The sequence below is a fragment of the Branchiostoma floridae genome, chromosome 12 (genome assembly GCF_000003815.2).
Source record: "Branchiostoma floridae strain S238N-H82 chromosome 12, Bfl_VNyyK, whole genome shotgun sequence".
Lineage (NCBI taxonomy): Eukaryota > Metazoa > Chordata > Leptocardii > Amphioxiformes > Branchiostomatidae > Branchiostoma > Branchiostoma floridae.
The window spans coordinates 15694235-15711688 of record NC_049990.1 but is presented as its reverse complement, the minus strand read 5'-3'; the positions used below and the strand labels follow the sequence as shown (position 1 = coordinate 15711688).

General features: G+C 39.2%; 1 protein-coding gene across 1 annotated transcript in view; it reads left to right on the top strand.

The window, feature by feature from the left end:
- The first annotated feature begins 6192 nt into the window (after positions 1-6192).
- The window catches only part of LOC118427291 (retinoblastoma-associated protein-like), a 66221-nt gene continuing 54959 nt past the window's right edge, over positions 6193-17454 (top strand). Inside the window, exons 1-15 of the mRNA XM_035836990.1 lie at positions 6193-6472; positions 9076-9221; positions 10222-10274; positions 10873-10968; positions 11585-11716; positions 11892-11939; positions 12251-12312; positions 12480-12590; positions 14075-14199; positions 14746-14817; positions 15024-15133; positions 15748-15807; positions 16324-16411; positions 16823-16939; positions 17323-17379. Of these exons, the coding sequence (XP_035692883.1) occupies positions 9108-9221; positions 10222-10274; positions 10873-10968; positions 11585-11716; positions 11892-11939; positions 12251-12312; positions 12480-12590; positions 14075-14199; positions 14746-14817; positions 15024-15133; positions 15748-15807; positions 16324-16411; positions 16823-16939; positions 17323-17379 (1245 nt within the window). The 5' untranslated portion in view covers positions 6193-6472; positions 9076-9107. The remainder of the gene's footprint in view (positions 6473-9075; positions 9222-10221; positions 10275-10872; positions 10969-11584; positions 11717-11891; positions 11940-12250; positions 12313-12479; positions 12591-14074; positions 14200-14745; positions 14818-15023; positions 15134-15747; positions 15808-16323; positions 16412-16822; positions 16940-17322; positions 17380-17454) is intronic.

The window sequence follows — 17454 nt, the reverse complement described above, 5'->3', positions numbered from 1 at the left end:
GCTAAGAAAAGACAGTTTTGAATTGTTTTCAATAGAATTAAACCACTTCTGTATATATGTATCTTGTAGCCGGAGGCGCAGTTGGTTGACAATATAATCTATATTATAAGCCTCAGGTTTCATCCATATGTGTCCCAAGCCATGGTAACATAGAATGTCCTTTACATGATTAATCCAGTCTTGATTACCAGTACGTACAGTGTTGTATGCATCGCGAAGTAGAGAGTCCTCAGGTAAGTTTACCAAACGGTGCCAGTATTTAATGAGCTGAATTCTAGCAGATATAATAATGGGAAAAGTTCCTAACTCTCCTCGCACGCCGTCATTAGATGATTTTGAATGAACACCAAGTAGAAATTTCTGAAAACGTGTGTCAAGTATGTCAAATTCAGGAATATCTAAAGGGAGGCGTGTGTTATCGATTGAAAAGTTATCCTTTTCTAGATCAAGCCCAGACGAATGTATTAAGAACATGTCCTTGTCTGATCTTCTTTCAAAATTAATGATATAAGAATGAGTTAGATCAGTGCAAGTGCTCTTTCGAATCGACAGTGGAATATTATCGTCGATCTAAAGTTTATTCAATAAGAAAGAGAGAGTATTTTTCGGAGAGGATACAGGGGTGTTTTTTGAGACAATAAGTTTCAGTGTTTTCGAGGTATGGTCAAAGCATGTTAACTCAGATCCATACATGAGGATAGGCTTTACAAATTTTTCGAAAAGATCTTTACCTAGCGTTATGGAAATATTTTCCGAAGATAAAATTGTTTTTGATTTAAAGATAGCTCTCATAGCTTTGGTCTTTAGAAATTTTCTGGCTGTTTTAAATTTACCTGAGGACGTAAGAGGGATTCCAAGGTAGGTGTAACTGTCTGTAACTTCTATTTCACTATTATAGATGAAGAATTCTTTTGACATTTTCTTTGTATTGCCTTTAGAGAAGATGAGAACTTTTGTTTTAGATACATTAAAAGTTAGTTTCCAATTATCACAATATGTTTGCAGAGTATTGATGCATTGTTGAAGTCCCTGCTTTGACAATGAAATCAAGGCAAGATCGTCTGCCCAGGACAGACAATTAATAGATCTAGAAGTTAAAGTAGCTGCATCACATTGGTCACAGTCAAAACATTGCGGCAGATCATTGATAAATAGGTTAAATAGCAACGGACTAAGGTTACAACCTTGTCTTACACCACATGTGGAAACAAAGGAATCTGATAAACCATTCTCTATTCTAACAGCATAGTTGACATTCATGTACATAGATTTCAATACATTAAAGAAGTTTCCATCGATACCATAATGTAACAATTTGTAGAATAGTCCATCACGCCATACACTATCAAATGCTTTTTTCATGTCCACAAAACAAACAAACAATTTGCCTTTCTTTTTTTGTGTGTATTTTTCAATAAGGGATTTTAGAATAAACACATTATCAGAAGTTCGGCACTTCTTCCGGAATCCAAATTGTGTGTCCGCCAATAGGTTATTATCTTCTACAAAGTTTTGCAATCTAGTGTTTAGGAGACGAGTAAATAATTTAGATAGACAACTCGAGAGAGCAATGCCTCTGTAATTGTCAACATTCGACTTGTCACCTGATTTGAATATTGGAGTGAGAATACTAGTATTCCAGTTAGATGGAAATGAACCTTCGGAAAGAATTGTATTGAAAAGGGTAATCAATGACTGACATAACTGTTTTGATCCCTGTTTTAACATATCATTAGAAATAGAATCTATACCACAGGCCTTTCCAGACTTTAATTGTTTGACGCCATCTAGAACTTCTTCCATAGTAAATGGATAATCTAGCAAATTAGACGGGTTTTTATCTAAATGTTTGATTCGTTCTGCGATTGTTTTCTCGAAACCCGTATCAAAGTTTTTATTCTTTATTAAATTATTCAGTCCTTTAAAGTGATCTGTCCATTCAGTGCTGGTAATATTAGGGTCTGTTGTATTCTTCTGTGTTTTTCCGTTAACTTCGTTGTCTAGAAAATTTAATAGTGACCAAAATTCTTTAGGATTCTTTTCACTCATATTTTCTAATTTGGTCAATATTTCAGCTTTATATCTCCGTTTGCATTGTTTAATGAGTTTTTTGTAATCTTTTAGAGTTGAGAAATATTTGATTCTTATTTCGTGAGCCCATGGTTCTTTTTTTATCTGTAAAGATAGTTTTTTCAGTTGTTGGCGTAAGGACCAACAACACTGGTCAAACCAAGCTTTATTCTTTTTGATTTGTGTTTTCTTAACTTGTTTTCTACGTCTTATTTTCAGTGACCTTACTGATGCATCTAATAGAATTTCCGTAAAGCGGGACACAGCATTTTCAGCTGAATGAAATGTTTCCTGACAGAAGTCGTTTAATTTCGAGCTTGTTTCAGAGCTATTCAAAGCCGCCGAGAACAAATCATTTGAATTTTCGTCCCAAATAAATCTTATTGGGTTTAGTTTAGATGGGCATTTCTCTTCTGAGATAAGTGGAGCGTGCTTTGTTGACAAGGAGAATGAAACATGACAATGGTCAGAAAAAGGCGATAATGGACTAACGTGCACATATTGAATATCGGAAAGCATTGATCTTTGTGTGATGCAATAATCTACTACACTCGATCCGTTATAGTGATGGCATGTAAAATCTCCCTTTAAATCACCTGCAAACCTGCCGTTTAAAATAGTTAAGTCTGCCGAGGAACATAAATCAAGCAGACATCTCCCATAATTATTAACTTTAACATCCCTATTGTTTCTGTTTTTAACGTCCATTACGTCCGCTGTAACCATATCGGAGGAATCGGTATCAAAATATGTTTCTGTAATTGACCCTGTCCTGGCATTTAAATCTCCTACGATGACTACATCTCCTAAATTTGAAAATTTGCAAATATCACTGGATAATGTGTCAAAAGGATCAATTTCTGAAGACTTTGGAAAAGTTTCGGGGGGAATATAAACATTACAAAGGTATATATCATTTGTAAGCCCAAAAAAATGTTTATCTAATTTACACCAGATGGTGTCTGGTGAGCTACTGTCAAGTTTGTGAATACCCTTCTTAAAAGAACTTTTAAACAAAGTGGCTACCCCACCTGAATTTCTTTTCGCTTTCTTCTTTCTACTTCTACAACTACTAAAAAGACTAAAACCTGGAAAATCGAAATCTACAAAGTTGTCTGCCCAGGTTTCTTGAATACAAATCAAATCGCTATTACTAAAGAAAGAACAAAAATCAACATCACAAAACTTTTTAGCACAACCGCCTTGAATGTTCCAGGTGGACACAACTAGGGCGGACTTTTTTCCCATTACAGTGAGAAACTTTGAAGGTATTTAAACTACAGGAATTCAGCTATTATGATAGTATTCAGATCTGTAAGATAAATGTACAGTACGATACCTTGGTATAACTGCTATGATATCCATAAGTGGCCGCTAGCGTTCACTTAGTATTTAGGATAAGAGGAAGTTCAAGGCCTTGCGGAGACTTTTCCCGAAGTGTTTTAGCTCCAGGCCGGGATACTTGCTGTTTCCAACTCTAGCTGGATCGGCCTTTACGATCTGCTTGTTTCCACTCGTGACTGCGACGGTGTGGGCATCCCTCTGTTGGTGTTGACCTTTCAGAGTCCCGTGCTGGTTGTGGTGAGGACGAGCGTTCTGGAAACTTCCAGGGGCAGACCGGTTACCTCCCGCGCTTGGTCCTTGTGCTGGGTTCGCTGGGTTCCTCCAGGCAGACCTATTACTACCCGCGCTTGGTCCTTGTGCTGGGTTCGCTGGGTTCCTCCAGGCAGACCTATTACTACCCGCGCTTGGTCCTTGTGCTGGGTTCGCTGGGTTCCCCCAGGCCGACTGACGCCCCCGTACGTACGGACTGGGTGGCGGGTTCAGTGGACCCCTCCAGGCAGGCTGACGATTCCATCCATTTGGTCTGGGTGGTGGGACAGGTTGGTGGGTCAGGTTGGATTGGCTTCTCTCGACGTTTTGTCCAGGTGAGATTTTCAGAGAGTGTTTTAAGTCTGCAACCAGCAGTTTTGTCCCACTTCTGTGGTTCAGGTGGATTTGGTCTCCCAGGTATAGGCTTCTATCTTGCGTGAGCTTTTTGTGTTTTATGTAAGTGAAAGTTCCCTTCTTGGATGACTTCAGCATCTCCTGATTATAGGACTTGATGTTTTGGTTGAGCGAGGATGAGGGATTGGAACCTCTTTGTAGCACTTGAGACACTGATATGTCGGCGTTGGGGAATGATGTTTTTGTAGCGGCCAGAAGGTTGTGGGTGTTGTTCAGAGTTTCACTTACGGAGTCACTGTGCTGTTTTGTATTGTCCAGATCATTGGACCCAAGATGAATGATCACTGTTTTGGTTGTGGAATTAATCTTTGGTGGTTTCCATTGTATTCATGGCCGCCTGTACAGTGCTACACCTATGTATCTTAGCAGATCTTCCATTGAAAGCACGGTCGGCATCCACGTCTCTGAAGATAGAGTCTGCGAAGATTCTGATTTCGGCACTGTCTGTTGCACCCCTTGTGTGATTGTTATTTGCAGGCGTTTTCACGCTGTTTACAACGGAATGTTGTTTGACAATGGCTTCGTTATCAGAGAGCGCGTGCACTTCATTGTCTTCTGGGTCCTTGAGTGGGACGTCATTGTCATGCGTGCGGTCGGCCTTTGTCATTCCTGGTGGCATCGTTGCTTTGATTGTTTTGGATTTGCATTTGCAGGAGTTGAAAATCTGTTCAAGTTCTTTAGATCTCTCAACAAGTGCCTGGATTTCAGCATTCTGAGTTTCGATGATTTGTTGAAGATCGGTATTGGAGGCGACCAAGGCGTCGACTTTAGTAGACAAGCCATGGTATCTCTCTCTCCATAGGTTTCGTTCGACCATCATTTCATTCATCGTTTCCTGCCTCTCCTTGACCATAGCTTCCTTTTGTGAGATCAAATCCTTCTGGGCAAGGGAAAGGTCATTCTGCAACTTGGAGATGACTTTTTTAATGTGAACTTCTAGGGATTTCTGAGTGGCTTCAACTTGTGCAGAGAGCTCTTTTAGCGACTTCAGGTGTACCTCTTCTCTCTCCCTTTCTTTTGTGATCCAGTCGTCCCTCAGTGAATTGCGATCGGGATTTCTCCTAGGAGAAACTCCGATCGTGATCTCTCCTAGGATGATCGGCGATTCTCCTGGATCGTGATCTCCACTGTGACATATACATGGTAATGTACACCTTTAATTGACCAAATTACACATGTCACAAGTATGAGATTCACATTATTTACTAAGGCATCATGGCATGATCACATTAACTATGACGTTATATATGTAGATTAGACCCTATACGGTTTATACGGGTAAAACACATGACCTCTATACCAACAAGATGGCCGCGTCTGGAATGTCACTTCCTCAGTTTCGGTCCCAAATTATACACAAGATAACTTAATTGAACATTGCAGTGAATGAAAAACTAATGTACATTGATTAAGATTATCGACTAGACTATTTACGAAATTTCGCAAATTTTGGTTTTCTAATTTCAAAGCATCCAAAAAGAAAACTCGTTAGGCGACTAATTCGCAAACAGTCGCCAACGGGCGCGACTAGGGCTGGGTATCGGTACAGCGTACCGGTACAAAACCGGTTTTTCTTTTTCGACCGGTCCGGAAAAACCGGACCTGAGAAAATTAGGTGGACCGGATGTTGGACCGATTAGAAAATTAACAGATTATTTCATCAGGTATTCACACGTTTTAGCGCTTGCAGATGGAAGAAAATAACAAGAGTGAAGTAGAGTAGAGTTTATAGTAATTTTTACCAAGTTTTACAGCCAATCGTACAGGTGCAGTTAGCGTTGTATGATTTTAAAACGCCAGTGTAAGTCTAATACTCCACCAAACAGATTTCTTTGTAGTAAAATGGACCATTGGTATGAGTCATACTGCATCAGGTCCAGGTTCAGGTCCTTTGGACCTGAACCGGACCTGGACCTAAATTTTCTGTACCGGTACCCACCCCTAGGCGCGACCCAGTGAGTAACTTGACCCAACATCTGCTTGGAGGTGAGCTAAATAGCTCGGAGAGGTCGATGACAAAGTATTCACATTCTGGGGCCTGGCGCGAAACTGCTGACCAATCACGGCGTAATCTCGTCATAATTCTGACCAATCAGCGCTAAGCGTCTGGGTCGGCGTTGTTCTTTCGCGCCATTTTTCAGCTGATAGCGTCCCGGCAACTGAGAAAAGGTCAACAAATTTTCTACCAAACCGTGCAAATTACGGGCGATCTAAACAATTCCTTGTACAAATAGGAACCGGATTGCACTCCTGAATTGCTGATTGTTTACGTTTTACAATAACAGGCCGCAAGAGGGAGGATTTTCGCCCGAAATTTGGATCATGTGACCTGATCTTTTTCTGCTACATTCACATCCACAGACGTTTCAAGAGCAAGATTGGTACACAGGCCGAGGTGAGTATTTGTTTGTTGCAAAAATAATCTCATGTTGTTGTTTACGATTCAATATGTGTGTACAGTATTTCTAAAACGTTGGAGAAATCGTGGATGTGTTGGGCTAGGTGGCGAGCTTCTTTTCGACCTGGAATGGCCGGAGCCCTGCGTCGGGCCATGCCAGTGTAGGTCACCACGACGGTTGGGGGGTCTTCGCTGTCTTCCGGTCGGCCATGGAGGTCATCTACATTTTTCAGACATAGCTTCTAATAAAAGATTTGCACGGAAGGCGCTTGCTATCATATCAACATCATTACCTAAAATTTTATTGTTGCTGGAGTGTTGTTTTGAACGAATGGTTGGTTGGTCAGATTTTTCTACACATGCCCAAACAAGCCCTCGCGAGGACCGGGGTCATGTTTTTTTGTCAACAGATTGTTGTTGTTTTTCTCCGATTCGGTAAGCATGAGCAAGAATAGTTCATCTTAAATCTTCAGACAAGTTTTTAGTATCAGAACCTTTAACCCTACATGTGTATTTATGTAAACGTTCATATGTGTATGTGGTCAAATATTTTCCAGAGGTGTTGTTTCAAGTATAGGGTCTCTCTGAGGTCTCTTATTGCAGTTCCATAATAATTTGCAGACACCTTTAGCAATGTGGACTGTTGGTAGTTGTAATCAAGTATCTGCATTTTAACAACTGTAAATCCTTTCAGTTTTGTGGTGATTTGATTTCACAGTAAGGAGAAAATGGAGTGATCGCAATGATTTTTAGTTCTGTTGAAACAAGGGGTAGACGGGCGGAAGACAGAACAAGCATTTTTGCAGTGGCTTTGAGTTTGAGGTCACAGTGAAGGCATTACAGTCAAACTGCACACACAAAACCACTGGGAAATTACATTATCTTCAGACCAGTAGTGATTTTTTGCATGTTGCAAACGGTGACATACTTATACATATAGATTGATATAGACATTTTCGGCTGCTCACTGTGTTGTAGTAGTTTTGTCCTGTAAATTTCTTTATGACCAAGACATTGACAGCATCATTTATTATTCCAGACCTCAGTATTGAATTATATTCCAACATGATAAGGTTTGGCAGCATCGATTGGCTTATGTTATTTTATCAGTTTACGTACTGTAAATGCAGAAATGTCCGCGGTGGATTAATGTTCGCGGTTTTTGCGGTGACCACTTCACCGCAAACTTAAAACCGCTGCGAACATTTTTCTCTTATGGTATTAGACTGCAGTCTATGGTGTTACTGCGAACTTAAAACCACCACAAAAAGTCCTTTTTCCTGCTATCGCGAAATTTAATCCCTGCGAACTTAAATGCATTTACAGTATGTTTGATAGGAAAGATCCATCTTCCTCATTGCCACACATACGTATTAAAATGGCATAAGTATATAAAGGAGTGTATTTTATTCAGCTACATGTATATTAACAGCATATTGACATTCTCAATGATTCTGCATTTTGGACAATACCGTAAAACATTTTAACAGTATTGTGTTGATACTCACACAATTTATGCAACACTAGCTCTTAAACATAGCAAATTGCCACATAATTTGTTTCCTAATAGCTTTTGTATATTTCAATGGCAATTAAACACATCATATTTTGTCAAGGAAAACATCATTCATCATAATTTTTGACCTGTTGAAAATCTCTTAGGCTTGGTATTCAGTTTTGCTGCGATGGAGTGGCTGTGGTTGCATGTATTGTTGATGTAAACAGCATAGCGCAAGAAACTGTGGATAGGTGTCAGTAATAGTTAGGTCATGTTCGAGAATAGGCCTCCTGGTGACTTTCTACAGTACTGCAGCAGAACTTTGTGTGTTTGTATTTCGACAACATTTAAATTAACTCGAGATATGAGAAAAATTTGAAAATGGGCATCCTAGCAGCTTCCCGTGGCACTGCAGCTTGTTAAATACCACATTGTCTGGAAGTGCTTGCTACGGTCGTGATTTATGATCGGTGGATAGCTATTGAGGCAGTCAGTAAGTGGTGTAAGTTAGCAGCTGATATTACATCAATTCCTTGTTCTAAGTATAAGAAAGGAGTAGAAACAGAAAGAAACAAAATGCAGACAGCCGGGATCGAACCCAGACTGGCGGATCACAAACCCTATAGCCTAACCACTATGCCAAATAGGCTGATCAGCCCAAATGCATGACTGCTTGGTGCTACTGTTGCACTACTGTTGCACTACTCCCCCCTTTCTTTTCAAGATTCGTCCTCGAATCTCCAAGATTGACATCCCTGTGTGTCACATCTCTAGCTTGTTACTCACACTCACTGTGTGGCACATGGTCTAGCCTGTTACTCACTGTGTGGCACATGTGCTAGGCTGTTACTGACAGGATCGGTGTGGGAACCAAGTAAGAAAGGAGTAGAAACAGAAAACAACAACATGCCGACACCCGGGATCAAACCCGGACCAGCAGATCACAAACCCAGTAGCGTAACCACTACGCCGAAAAGGCTGATCAGCCAATTTGCTTTGCTGTTTGGCGCTACTTAAACCCCCCACTTTTACATAAGCATGAAATTTTTAGATGTCAGCAAATCCATGCCTTATATGACTTGTAATCATGTCTTTCCTGCAGGATTAGTATTACTGTATCTACAGAAGTATAATATGGAGGTGGACCTGAGAAGACTGGCCACAGCTCTGTCCCTGCCAGCTGTCATCACTGATGATGCCCTACAGATCCTGGCAGAAGTAGGGGCAAAGACTCACAGCTCTGGACAGGTCAGAAAAACTCATCTCTAACATCTATGTTCATTGAATACTGTACTGTTATGCAGGGTCCTCCCCAGAGGATGGAATAATGGCTGGCCATCCACTATACTAGCCTAGTGCCACTATACTACTTCAAGTTTAGTGTGTTTCTTTCCTATTTTCCTTGTTAGTTTTGCTAAAATTCATAAAAATTCACAGATTTTTGTGCAAAGCAGTGTCTCTTTTTCAGTGGGCATTGTCTGAAAAAAACTTGTGAATGGGTGATGATCAAAACAATTGTCGTTTCGCTACTGCGCAACAAAAGAATCGCTATTATTCTTGGAGTATGACACCCTCCCTCTGTCATTGCAAAATGAGAAAATTGTCATGAAAACAGCTCCTCCACTGTACTAAAAACTTCTGTGGAGAACCCGGTGTTATGGCTAAATTAGGGGTGGTACCAGTACAGAAAATAAATTCAGGTACAGGTACAGTCCAGGTTTAAAAGATCAGGTCCTGGTCCGAACCGGAAACCTAGTGAAAACTTGTGAATGAATAATTTTACCACCACCGGTCATGCTAGGGCACCTCACTCCCTGGGTGCAATGTCCCATGTAGATATAGATGTAGATGTACTCAAAACAATGGTCCATTTTGCAACAAAGGAATCTATTTGGTGGAGTATCGAACTCAAACTGGTGTTTTTAAATCTGGTCTTCATATGAACTGTAAGTTTGTCACTGTAAAAACTTGGTAGAAATTACTTTAAACTTTATTCTACTTCGCTCCTTTGAGAGGATCAATTAAACCTGTCTTGATATGCAGCTTGTACTGTATTATGCCGTGAAGCAGGACAAAAATATATACATGTACATACAATCACATGTTCAGTATCATGTTTTCTGGAGAGGCAGTGGTCATGAATTTGTTCAACTGGTAGCTTGCAATCTTTTGAATGATAGCAGCTTTTGTTGAAACTGCAGGCATGTTTATGTTGGTAAATGTGATTACATGTTTACTCTCTCTTCAGGTGCCCCAGTTGTGCTGTGTGGCCTGTATCTATGTGGCTGTGACAAAAGCTAGGTGAGATTAAAGGACATTTGACATTACACCTTAATGTTTGAAGCTTGATGAAATTTTTTTGTTTTACACATAATGTATCATTTTGGTGCACAGTTTAAATACAGCATACCATGTATTTTTATATTATCTGCAGTGGTGGTGCTATAGAAATGTATGAAAGTGACAGTAAAACCAATGAAAGTTTGATTGTCACATATTACAAAATGTATGTCCTTAGAATTTTGTCACATATTATGTCCTTAGGGCTCCGATATAACCATATGAACTAGATTTTTTACAACCTTTTTAAGGCCATACCAATTTTATTTGTTACTTCTCGGATTTACCTGTCCATTTTTTTTAATAAAAAAAAAGTAAAAAGAAAGTCCCGACAAAAAATGATACAGGTTTTGCTATCAAAAACTCCTTTAAACTCCTCAGGCTGTTGTTTTTGGGGTAATTTAACTTAAGCCATATACCTTCACCCCAGACCTTTTGAAAAATTTAATGTTTATTTTTTTTCGACCTGTTCAATTTTTCAAGGAACAAATAGATATGGCCTAATTATACCTTATGTAATGTGATTGTAGCACTTGAATGTTGTACTTTACATCTCCAGGTTTCGAGAGACAGAAGAAGAAGGTTCCCCAGACAGCGTTAACGTCTTCGCTCCCTGCGTGACACTTCAAGACATACTGAACAAGGCCAGTGCAAAGTAGGTTGAATAACAGTTTTATTTGGATACATGTTATTCAGTCCATTAGCTTACATAGACAGATTTACACAATGCAGTTCTTGATATCAACATTTTTGGAGATAAGTTTCAGTAAATTACAATGTTTTAAAAAAAACAACTGGTAGCAGATTCACAGTTGAGCTCTTGATTCCAGTCAGTAGAAGATCCCAGTACAATTCTGGGAAGGGCATCTTGGTTTGGGCTGCACCTGTCCTTCGGAAGAGATGTAAAATGGGGAGTCCCATGTTCAAGTCGGTGCTTCAAGCACATTAAAAGGGGAAGGGCTAGCAACCCTTCCTTGTAAAGATATCCCCTGATATAGAAACTACAAGGAAGTTCCGTTAAATAGAGGTCCCGTGCTTGGGTAGAGCCAAACCTCCAGCAGGCTAAAGAACCCACTGCACTTATCAAAAGAGCAGGGGTCCTTCCCAGTGCGAGTGGATCAAACTTACAATTGGGGTACCTGTACGTGCCATAATGGTCAACGTGATGATCGTGGGTACTGACGGAAGAAGAAAAGAAGGTAAACAAGTAGTCTGGATTCAGCAACAACCATTATACACCTAATGCTAAGTGAAAATTTTCTCTGTTTTAGCATCGTGATGTTGTTCCACGCCATGAAGACATCCCACTGTATGGAGGATGTGAGTTCTAATGTCCGAGACACGTACAGTCAGCTACAGAGGAAGTACTGTATTGTGGCAGCGCTGCACCTCAAGTTTGAAAAGTAAGCGTAGGGTTTTGTCAACCAAATATGGTAGTAAAGACAGTTACTCCCAGAGATTTAAATCCATACATTCGTGAACAGTTATGTGTTAAGGAAATATCATTGCAAACCTGTCAGTTTTTATTTACTGATTTTTAGACATCAGTATAAGAAAACGATTGTTTTTTCCTTCCAGGCTTTTTGCTGCTATCTTCCAGGAGAATCCAAGTCCATTTTCAGCCAGGTAGGAAACATATTCTTATCACATAATGATACAGATGTTGTTAACCTCTTGTTGAAATCACAGAAATAAAGAAAATACAATCATGTAGAAATGATCTGAAGTATATATGTATGTGCTTGTGTCATTGTGTGTGTGTGTGTGTGTGTGTGTGTGTGTGTGTACAATGTATGTGTGTGAGGTGGTATGTGTCTGTTTGTGTGCATGTGTGTCTGTTTGTGTATGTGTGTGTGAGAATGTATCGTGCATCTGTGTGTTTGCATGTCAAGGTCTGATATTTTGATTGACCAACTGTTTTATTGCACCCTCTGTAGCACAACAACAACAGTCACCCCCAGGATGAAACAAAGCTGGCTCATCTTACTTCTGGCTAAAGGTAACATTCAGTGCTAGAGTAATCTTACCCATTGGTAGCATCTGACTTATAGCATCAGACATTATTGATAAAGATATTGTTATCATTAATGAAGTACAATTCTTTGTCAGTCATGTTCGAATGGTGCCATTGTCTCAATTTCATGTGTGAAAACTTTTTAATGACAGGAAAAGTCCTTCAGGGAAACCCAGAACTGGTGTTGAACTTTCACCTCCTGTTATGCTGTATGGCCCATGTCATCAGGTGGACCCCCAGCTTCCTACTCAGGCCTCCGTATGGTGAGACTACATTACAGAACATTTTTCATGTGACGTCATCACTGTGTCCGCCAACATCTTTGCGTTTCAGTGAATCATAGCTCAAGCATTTTTCTAAAAATCTTGTAACTGTTTGAAATGATCAAATGAGATAATACGAGGGTGCTTCAAAAAGTAATGTCACTAGTTTTGTAACAGGCTCATTTTTTTCTCAAATGAGATGAAATTTGGCACAAAGGTAAAGGCATATCTCCTCTTGAGATTAGAATATCTCAATTTGTTGTTAAAATTTTTATGAGCAACTGAGTTGATTTCAAGATAACCATACCCCTGGAAGTTTGTCAGAAGATCAGTTCCTCTAGATCTGACCCTCTTATAACTACTGTAGGAAGCCGAAATTTAACCTGTATAATAACAAATGTTTCTATAGGTCACATGCCAATTTTCATTTCTGAACTCTCAATGGTTCATCTTTTATAGCTGCTAGAAAGGAGCGAGTTACTATATTACAGGCAGTTTGATTAATAGCCAAATACGTGGTTTATTTATCAAAGGTTTTGTAGACTAATTTTCCATCAACCAAAAGATACGAAACTTGCCACAGTTATTGGTTGTTTCAAAACCAAGAAGTATGCAAAGTTTGATTTCTTTCTGTTTATTAAAAAGTCCACTACAGAAACTTTAATCAGCCCACCCCTGATTAACGACACTGATGACCGGGGTCATACCTCACTTCACCCAAGGAACGAAAAAAGAAAACATGATTGGATTTCAAAGGTGAACATTGGCATGTGCATTATGAAGAAATAGAACTTGATACATGTGCAATTTCAGCTTTATACAATAGCTACAAGTGAGTCAAGGACATTATCAATTGCATATTAATTGAACCTCTAATTTCTTTCGACGAGACAACAAGGGTGTGGTCAGCTAGAACTCAAGTCGGTCACTCTTAAAAATGTGAACAACAAAGTGAGCTATCTCAATCTCAAAAGGAGATATGGCTTTACCTTTGTGCCAAATTTCAACTCATTTGATGAAAAACTAAGCCTGTTATAAAACTAGTGACATTACATTTTGAAGCACCCTCGTACCTCAAAGAAGAGAATACTAGTCTTAAAATATTTGTTGAAAAAAACTAAGACCCGTTCAAATGCAAATCAGGACACCTGCCTGAGTTTTTTTGATTTTATATAGAAGGTGAGTGAATATACAGTACACATCCCTTAGTCCCACATACATGTAATACATAAGTATTTTCAGAAGAGAAGCTTATTTAAAGCAATAAAGCAATACCACATTAGAAGGTATGGAAGAAGGGATTGATACTGGCATTACCAAATAATTCAATTTTGATGAGAAGATTTTATCCATCCTTGATACATAGTGTGTAATCTCAGTATCTGGTGACTTGTAACAATGTATTCATGTCAAATTTCTTGCTTGATTTTGAGTCAACGACTACTACTACTTTAAGATAATTTGCGATTTTCTTCTTGTCACAGCTGATGTGATCTTAGAACACTTAGAAGAAGGACTGCCAGATAAGGATGACTCCTGCACAGTTCCAGTGCTGGTGGGGTCCATACTGAAGGTGCTGTGTACAGAGATGTGCTGTGGTTATGATGATGTAAGTATTCTCTTGTTATTACCTCCAAGAAAAATGGATGTATAGATTTTACTCTGTTTGTATGTGTGCATGCATGCGCGTGTTTGTGCATGTCCGCCGCAATATCTTATAAGAACCTCTGAATGGATTGTGATGATACAATGTATTTGGCACATGGGTTGGAGTTGTTAACCCAATGGTTAAAAGTTCCATTTTGGGCCACCTAGTGGCCGACTTTATTGCTGCAGCAGTTACTTCTGTGTTTTTTGTGTGTGTATATTTTGTCCCAGAACACATTGTACTTTTGTAGTCTTGTTAAATCTTGTTTTCTTTATCAAGTGTGGCTTAAGTGTGTCCAAGCCACAGAATTTTTTGAAAGTGAAGTCCTGGAAAGACATTTTACAGCAATGCAATGACAAGGAATGAACAGACTTTGTTGCTCAACAACGGTACATGGTACAATGTACGGCAACTATTATTGTGTAATAGTTATATACTAGTATACAGTCACTGTGGACATCAGTTGTCAGCATGAAGGGAGGATGTACTTCATATGTTTGTCTCCAGGTGGAGTCGGTGTACCATAGCTGTTGGCTGCGCTACACTCAAACCCTGCCTGTAAAGGAAGGTCTACCCGAGGTGAATGTGCTTCCCCCTGTTACTATGTATGTTTCTAAAATACCTAACCATACAAGTAGTAGTTGCCCTTTAGTACAACAAAATTGTGTCTGTCTTCTCTGTCACAACCAATAGAAGAGTATCACAACTGTTTGTTAAGGTTTAAAATTTTAGGTCAGATTTCATTTTCACATTGTTGTTCATTTCTTCCCTCCATCTCTCCCCAGCTGTCCTGGCTTGAGACTGAGTACAGAAGTTTGTACATGTTAGAGGGTGACATCGATGAGATGACCTTCCTACACCATGACAGACATCTGATGTCGCCCTCCTCTGATAGGTCAGTTAGAAGAAGGTCTTTCCCCATCTGTAGATTTTTTTCCATCCCACTTGTTTTGTAACCAATGTTTTTGCAAACCTGGGACCGAAAAGAGGATGTATGTAGACTGTAGGTGTACTTACTTGTGCCAGAGGGGGATTTACTCCCACAGTAAGTCCACCCCATTTTGCTATGTTTTAAAACTGTTGGTGTTAGTTTTGGTGGACTATTATCCAGAGTAAGGCCTTTACACCAATTAAGGAAGTAAGTCCATTTCGGTCCTCCATGAGTAAGTACAATTTCAGACTGTGGGTGAAAAGAGGACCATAGTCCATGGTAAGTTGTTCATAAATCCAAGGTTTGCAAAATCCAAAATCTTGGTTGAATCTGTCCTTGCAAGCTTACTAAAGTACAGTTTCATCAATCGTATTCCATGCCACTACAAAGGACTGTTAGACTCTGAGCCAATGAAAGGTGTTGTGTTTATTTTCTGCAAGTAATCATTATATTCAAATGCAAGATAATTCATTATTAATGCCTGCCAGACTATACATGGAATTGGAGCTAAAATAGGATGGCTTCCAGGCTGAAAAAATGATGAGATGTCAACAGAAGTTGTTGTTTTGTTTGTGTAGTGACGAAGCCAGTGGAATCCCTCATACCTCACAGACAGATCCTCTCTGCACACCTGTCAGGTAAGGCAACACATCCTCTGTGAATTAAGAAGCTTAGTTTAATTTTTTAGATAACATGGTAGCAATTAAGTTTTTTTACGACTTGAGGATCTTTTCTTAGAGGGCAAAATTCTGTGTCGTCATTCCACCTATGATGTAATGTTAGTTCACCTTTATCTGTGGGGTAACCTATATTCGTTGCTTCTAAATAAGTGGTGTTTAGGGATATCAAGTAAATGGTCATGGTTTCAAATTGTTTATTGTTTTAAAAAATATTGCAAAAATTGTACTGTTTGGATCTCATATCCCTAAACACTCTATTTTAAAATACAATGGATATAGTTTACCCCACGGATAAAGGTGAACTAGCATTAACAGTACTGTAAGAGTTATGTTTGAAGCCTTTGAACTAGTTCAAATATGTATAGAGGATAATATTGCATTCAAATTTTTGATAATTATGGCTGTAGTATTGGTGTTTTTATTCAATACTGGGTTTTGGTGATTCTATATGATGTTCTGTTTTCATGACAACAGAACTGCCATGACGACCGTTCAACAGCTGAAGAACATCCTGAACACAGCTCAAGACGAGCCCTCCTCCACACTTAAGACATACTTCAGTGTAAGTTGTTATTGTTTTTGTTTGTCTGTTACAAGTTGACACCACTCAAGGAGAGCCAACTTTTTCCAAGGCAGAATGGCGTTATCAAAGTGAAGAATTTTTTGAAGATTTCTTAAACTGGCAATCAATAGAAGGTAACGTAAAGCGGTCTTCCTCAATTCAGGTGACGCACAATACTTTTTTCAAGGAGCTAGTTTAGTGTAAGTTCAGTCCAGCTGTTTTTTTCATTCAAGCTCACTGGATCACTCCTACTCTTCTCAATAAGTGTGCTGGTTTCTTTTATGTGCAGACATTAAATGTGACCCAACAATAGTGCCTGAGCTGAGTTTGAGCCTGTATATGTATACAGTATAAGGAAAACATATGATTAAAAACATTCTAAAGACTGCATTGCCCCCCTCCCCCCTGTAGAACTGTTCCACAGACCCAACAGAGGGCATCCTTCAGAGAGTTGCAGCACTGAAAACGGCCTTCGTTTCTCGATTCCTGCTCGCAACTGGTGACAACTACAAGGACATCGCTCAACAGGTGAACATGACATCCATTTTCCTTTAACTGACTCTTCATAATAGTTCTTAATTTATTTTCTTTGGCCTGGCCTGCGAAACCTAATCTATTTTGTTTATGATCTATTTGCTAGTGACAAAAATACCCTCCAAGTTACATTCAGATCATTTTCAGATCAGAGTTTATTGCAGTTTTCTGTAGATTGTTGGCAACTTTGAGCTTTTGTAATGCAAGTTCTTATAGATCCATTGTTATCTAATGATTCTATTGTGAATGTGTAAAATTCCTCTCAAATTTCCTCTCATTTTTCTGTATATTCACATAGTAATTGTGCAAGTGTAAACCTTCCATAACACATTTTGTGGTAATGATTTTGTTATTTTCCAATGTTTGTGTTGTTTTAGAGATGCCACCTGGCCATTAGACTATACTACAGAGTCATGGAAGCCATGCTGAAAATGGTAGGTCCTACTTTCTACCTAAACAGCACTTTGCAGTTTGTATGTTGATCACTAGGGGTCTCTTCTGTGATGTCT